The sequence below is a fragment of the Mus musculus genome, chromosome 9, assembly GCF_000001635.26.
Source record: "Mus musculus strain C57BL/6J chromosome 9, GRCm38.p6 C57BL/6J".
In the NCBI taxonomy this organism is placed as follows: Eukaryota; Metazoa; Chordata; class Mammalia; order Rodentia; family Muridae; genus Mus; species Mus musculus.
In genome coordinates, this window is record NC_000075.6 from 38,750,883 (window position 1) to 38,757,477 (window position 6,595).

At 36.7% G+C, this 6,595-nt stretch overlaps 1 protein-coding gene across 1 annotated transcript; it reads left to right on the forward strand.

Moving 5' to 3' along the window:
* The first annotated feature begins 1,913 nt into the window (after window positions 1-1,913).
* Olfr920 (olfactory receptor 920) lies at window positions 1,914-5,981 on the forward strand. Its single transcript, NM_146787.2, has 2 exons — window positions 1,914-2,163; window positions 4,272-5,981. The coding sequence occupies exon 2, from the start codon at window positions 4,808-4,810 to the stop codon at window positions 5,738-5,740; it is 933 nt and encodes a 310-aa protein (NP_666998.2). The 5' UTR covers window positions 1,914-2,163; window positions 4,272-4,807; the 3' UTR covers window positions 5,741-5,981.
* The last annotated feature ends 614 nt before the right edge of the window (window positions 5,982-6,595 follow it).

Genomic DNA, 6,595 nt, shown 5'->3' on the forward strand with positions numbered 1-6,595 from the left:
GGGAAAAGCAGGGGCAGGAACAGTTATTGGAAGGGACAGGAGAGAAGTACAGAAGGTCAGGAAATTGACTAGAAACATGTAGCAGTGGGGGATGGGGAACTAGAAAGTCCCAGGTTCCAGGAAAGTGAGAGGCCACCAGGATCCACTGGTGATGACTTTAGCTGAAATACCCAAGAAAGGGGAGCTACAACCTGTAAAGACTAGTGTTCATGATTCTGAACACTGGTAGCCTACCCTGCAGGCTACCAAAAGAGAAAGTTAAACACAAATCAACTACATTTTGATCAATAAGAGTGTCCTGCATGTGACATAGCTTGTGAGAGTAGCCAACCAATGTCTGATTTGACTTAAGGTCCTCTCCGAGAGATGGAACTCATAAACAATGCTGCATGGGTGACCCAGAGCCTGAGACTAGATAGTCAGGAACCTAAGGATAAAACTAAATACTGGTCTTTTGTCTTTTTGTGAAAAAAAAAAAAAGTAGCAATAGAATGACTTCTGATGCCATTGTGTTATACTCATTATTTAGTGCCTTTTTCAGCCATCATTACTGAACCCCCCTCCTGCAGCAGATTTGATCAAATACAGAAACCACAGGCAGACATAGCGTGGAGAGTGAAAGACCTTGAAACTCTTACCTGTAAAGGGGACATATCCACCAAATCTCTTTCCTCAGGGCTCACAGTACCCTTCAGAAGAGGAGGCAGAAAAAGTATCAGAGTCATAAATGGTGGATTATATCAAGTAATCAAGACTTTCTAGAAAAAAAGGGAGTGGTATAATATAAACTTACAGAGATGCTGCAGCAAGCACAAGGTCTGTACCAGATGAGGTCCTAGAGTCAGAAGGGTAAACACATACCCTAGTACCTAACCCAGAAGGTCTTTCCAATTAATAGCTACTTGCAAATGAAAAAATAGTTTTCTCCAAAGAAGTTTCATTGGGAAATAAAATGTTTCTTAAAGCCAATACACATGCCCATTAATAGATGGCCAATACAAAATGAGCCCAGTGGCATCCATGGAGGTTATTTCTTAATGTTAAGTCTCAAAATATGTCCTCTCTCTCCCTCTCCCTCTCCCTCTCCCTCTCTCTTTCTCTCTCTCTCATCTCCTTCCCTCTCACCTCTAATCTTATAGGTCCTTTGTGCCTATATTATGGCTTATGGGTTTCCTAGAGTATGAACATGTGTGTCTCTTTGCGTGTATGCCTTTCTTATACCTTGTGTTTGGCTATTTAACTTGTGTGGTTGTTTTTACTTGTTTTGATTTGTTTTTATCTTACTGTAGTATCTTCTCATTTTATTTTATTATTTTTCTTTACATACCTGTTTCTTTTTTTAAAGAAAACCAAAGTGGCAGGGATAAAGATTAGAGAGGCACTTGGAAGAAACTGGCACAGGGAGGGGAAAGTGCAATCAGAGTACATTGCATAAAAGGTCTTCTTTCTTTCTGTTTTGCATTATTTATTTATTCACTTTACAGCCCAAGATCTCTGTTCCTCTCCTCCACATTCACTACCCCCTTCTTCCACACACAGCTTCTCCTGCCATTTCACCTTTTTGTTTTCCTGTGAGGGAAGCCCTCTCTGAGTATCATCTCTCTTTGGCACCTTAAGTAACTGCAGGATAAGGCACATGTTCTTCCACTAAGGTCATGTAAGTCAGCCCAGTTAGGTAAAAGGGATCCATAGGCAGACAACAGATACAGATTCAGGGACAATCCCTGCTCCAACTGTTGTGGAACCCACATGAAAACCAAGATACCCATTTACTACATATATGCAGGGGTGTAGGTCCAGCCTATAATCACTCTAGTTAGTGGTTCAGTCTCTGAGAGCTTACAAGGGTTCAGGTTAGTTGATTCTGTTGGATTTCTTGTAGTGCCAAGGACCAGCCTCAGCATGGAGAGGGGTTCTGAAAAAAGGGGCGTCAAAAAAAAGAAGTGAAAAGAATGACAACATATCGAGGAATATATATGTATATACATACACATTTATTTATATAACAACAACCAGTGAAAAAGAAGACCATGAATTTGAGAGAGAGAACAAGAAGGAAAATTATGGTGCTCCAATGTTGATGATTTTCCATTTTCTTTACATACTTGTTATATGGTCTTCCCCCTCGGGATCTTGTCACTGAAGAACAACCTGCTGGATCAGGTCAGTAACATAGTTGTGCTCTTCTGCCAATATTTGGAAATTTTATTGTTAATTAAGTTGAACGCTAGTTAAATGATATAGTTGAAAGAATAGTGGATGAGCATAAAAAACTGACCTGGAACTCACATTCCTCAGCCCTTAACTCCTGAGTGCTAGAATTATGTGAACTGTTACTGGCTTGACAGAACTTTTAACAAGTTTTACTCAATAAACTGAACATTGATGGAGTGTGAATGTCCTTATGCAAACCAGATGCCATATTAATATTATAGTATAAAGTTCTTACATTCATAAGAGACTTGTGAATAATGAATAAATGTAAACAGATTAGGTGATATTTTCAGATATATTCCTTCTACAATTTATTAGATGTTATGAGCATATTTCAAATGAGTATCACTTGAATAACTAATTCCAGTGCAAAATTTTCTCTGATGTTTAATAGATATAAGTAGTTACAACATAAAGCCAATGTGAACACATTTCAAAACTCCTTCCTCAAGTCAGTAACCTGTGGGGTGTTGGTTACTCATTTTTATATTACATTTTTAAAGTCCTTCAATTTAATACATTGTCAGATTATTAATTAATATGATAGAGATTTCATAAGTCCAAAAGAACATCATATATATTCAGAGATGATGTATTTCACTATTATTTCCCAAACTCTGGGACATTATTTGATCAGTTTACCCTTATTTTTCTGAATCAATATGATGTTCCAGTGGAAAATGGATATACATTTGCAATTCCTGTTTTACAAAGTAAAACCTGAGACATGGAGACAGCAGTAACCTTTCCATACTCTCACAGTAAGGAAGTATACGAAAGAGGTATCAAATACAGACCATGTAAGTCTGTAGTCCTGATTCTGTTTTACAACAGGTTTAGAAATTGCTGACCCCATCACTAATGTGTTATGTCTAAGGAGAGTAAGAAGGATAGTCAAGCAGGAAATTATAGAAAGTGCAAAATCTTAGAAATTACATAAAATGTAACACCGATTTTGAGGGCTGAGAAAATTAGTTTGGTAGTAGACTACTTGCTTAGCATGTATGAAGTGCTTAGATCCACTCCTAGAAGCTCAAACTTAAAAAAAAAATGTTTTGAGAGATATGTTAGGAAAGATGTCACCTGAATTGTGATACTATATTTATTGATACATTTTTCATTAAGTAATTAAGGGCTTATATGGACAATTATCAGTGGAGATTCATTTAGCAATGAAGGAAAGAATCAAAACACTTGCTGTCTCCGAGGAGATGAATGTAATTGGAAGATAAGAGTTCAGCATTGGCTCAAGCACAGAATATGTACAATCTCCATAGAGAACTGTGTGCATAACTTAAATCCCCAAGATATGAATTACCTATCATTGCATAGTATGAAAATGCTACCACCTCATTCTCTTTTCATAACTACTTTCTGTTCCTGGAAAGATACCGTGTAAGCTTCTACTTTGCATATAGCCATGTGTAGTATATCATGAAACTCATTTGAAGTGTCAGGTTTCTCAGTGGCTAGTGTAATAATAGACAGGATCCTCATTTTCCACTAGTGTTTTAGTGGATTAAGGTTTGCTTTTTAAAATATAAGAATGTTTGTAGGATTAGAGTATTTGTTGTGCTGTAATCTCTTAAAAGAAAATGCACCAATACTACAGTGCCAAAAGCTGTTTATCAAGGAAGACAGTAGTAAATGACAAATCAAGCTTTGAAAGCAGTTGCATGAGCATCCTGACCTTTATAAAAACTTACCTGAAATGGCTTAAAAGGTTGTGTGTGTGTGTGTGTGTGTGTGTGTGTGTGTGTGTGTGTGTGTGTGGTTTGATGTTTGTGTGTGTATGCAATTATAACCTTATTTTATTGTATTATGTTAGAAAATGTGGATATGCAATGTGACGTAGTTAATTTCCAGTAACACAACGAATAGTCTGGAAATTAAACATGTTATATATTTGAATGTTATTTCATTTTGATCACAATGATATAAATTTTCCTTCCTGGGTTTCATCAGACATCACTATACTCTATCTTTTTATGAATATAAATGTGATTGCATATGGAGTCCATTTCGTGTAATATACCTCCAAATGTGCTTTGTTTTAGAGACTTCACATTGATACAGTCCAAGAACCAGAGCTGTGCCATTTTCTTCTCATTTTGTAAAGTCCTATGATTCCAAAGAAATTTCCAGATGCATGGCCAAGACAAAGTGTTTTCCAGAGTTAGTAAATACTTCTGTTGTGGTGCTTAAATTAGTAAGTTCACTCTGCATGTACAGTTCTTACACCATAGAACTTAATGTGAGCATAGCAGAATGCTCACCATTCCTAGATTCTGGTTATTTTGTTTAAATTAGAAACAGTGTTCATGGTTCTAACACATCCAGAGTTCAGTCTGGATGGATTGTAAAATTCAGTTAGTAGAGTTTCTACTTGTGTCACAGAGATGATAAAACAAAACAAAAAAAAAATAGGAAGATAAGATAAGGGAGATGCTGTTGTGTGCATCATACTTCTTGCTTTTCCCTTGACTTTGATTGTAGCCATCTAGGATTTGACAGCCCCACTCTCAGGATTAGAGATCTTCATGATCCTTTAATTCACCATTTATTTATATTTCACAAGATATCTTATAGAAGTATGGCTTTGATAAATGGCTCTGTGGTAACAGAATTCATTCTCTTGGGATTAACAGACCAGCCTGACCTTCAAGTACCCCTGTTCCTGGTCTTTCTATTAATGTACATGATAACTGCATTGGGGAATTTGACTTTAATTATTCTCATCGTGCTGAATTCTCACCTTCATACCCCTATGTATTTTTTTCTTTTTAACTTGTCCTTTGTGGACTTTTGTTACTCTTCTGTAATTATACCAAAAATGCTGATGAACTTTATTCTAAAGAAAAATTTTATCTCCTATGTGGGTTGTATGACTCAGTTCTACTTATTTGGTTTCTGTGTCATTTTGGAGTGTTATATTCTCACATCAATGGCCTATGATCGTTATGTGGCTATCTGCAATCCACTCTTGTATAACATTGTCATGTCTCCGAAGATGTGTTCCTATCTCATGCTTGGTTCATATTTGATGGGGTTTTCTGGTGCTATGATCCACACTGGATGTGTCCTGAGACTGTCGTTCTGTGATGGCAACATCATCAACCACTATTTCTGTGATCTCCTCCCTTTGCTGCAACTCTCCTGCACCAGCACCTATGTCAATGAGATAGAGGTGTTAATTGTAGCAGGGAAGGATATCATTGTGCCCACTGTGATCATCTTTATCTCATATGGCTTCATCCTTTCCAGCATATTTCAAATGAAATCCACTAAGGGCATGTCAAAGGCCTTCAGCACCTGTAGTTCCCACATAATTGCTGTCTCTCTGTTCTTTGGATCTGGTGCATTTATGTATCTTAAACCCAACTCAACTGGAACAATGAACAATGGAAAGATACCTTCAATAATTTATACCATCTTAATTCCTATGATGAATCCATTAATTTATAGCTTGAGAAACAAAGATGTTAAAGTTGCCTTGAGAAAAACTTTGAGAAAGAAAATCTTGTAATCAGAAACTGTAATTTATTTTAGTTGGAAATTGTTTTTCTTTGTCATTTTAATGAAAACACTTTCCTGGTCCTAAAGTCTGACAAAAAAATAAATAAATAAAACATTTGCAACCCTCATATCAACTAGCAGTAAACCCCCTCATATGCTTTTGCTGAATAGACAAAATATCACAGTGCCATATAAATTCTGAACTCTCTACCCATAGATTACTGCAGTTCTCAGGCCCCATCAGAGATGTTTCCCTGTGTAGCAGGATATGGTTAACACAGAAATTCATAACAGTTTAATATATAGAGAATCTGTGTCTGTACAATGCTCGAATGGAACATCTGTATCACAAACCCTCTCTCAAAACTCAGGTATCATCATAAAAGAGGTATAAAAACAGTTCTAACACACAGACACCAGGGTAGAATGGGGCACATATTTTTTTTTTTTCTAGGCATGACAAGATGGCTGCAGAAAGAGCTAAGAGCCAGAGGGAATGGAGAACTGCAAGGAAAGGTCTCCCAGTCACAATAGAACTGAAGCATGTATGAATTAATGGAGACATTGGTAACAGCACACACCAGGCTGCACAGTTAAAGCTAGACAGGATCCAAGCTCCGGAAAGGAAAGTAGATGATAAAATCTCCCATACTGAACCAAGAAACCATCTTCAGTTGACAAGTGGTGGCAAAAGAAAGGTCATTCTTTTTCCATGGAAATATATACTTCACTTACAGGTAGGTATGTTTTGCACAGTAGATGACAAGACAGCATGAACTCAGAGGGAATTTTGTAGATTTTTTTTGTCTTATATTATTATTTTGTTTTGTTTGTTTTGTTTTGTTTTGTTTTGTTTTCAAGACAG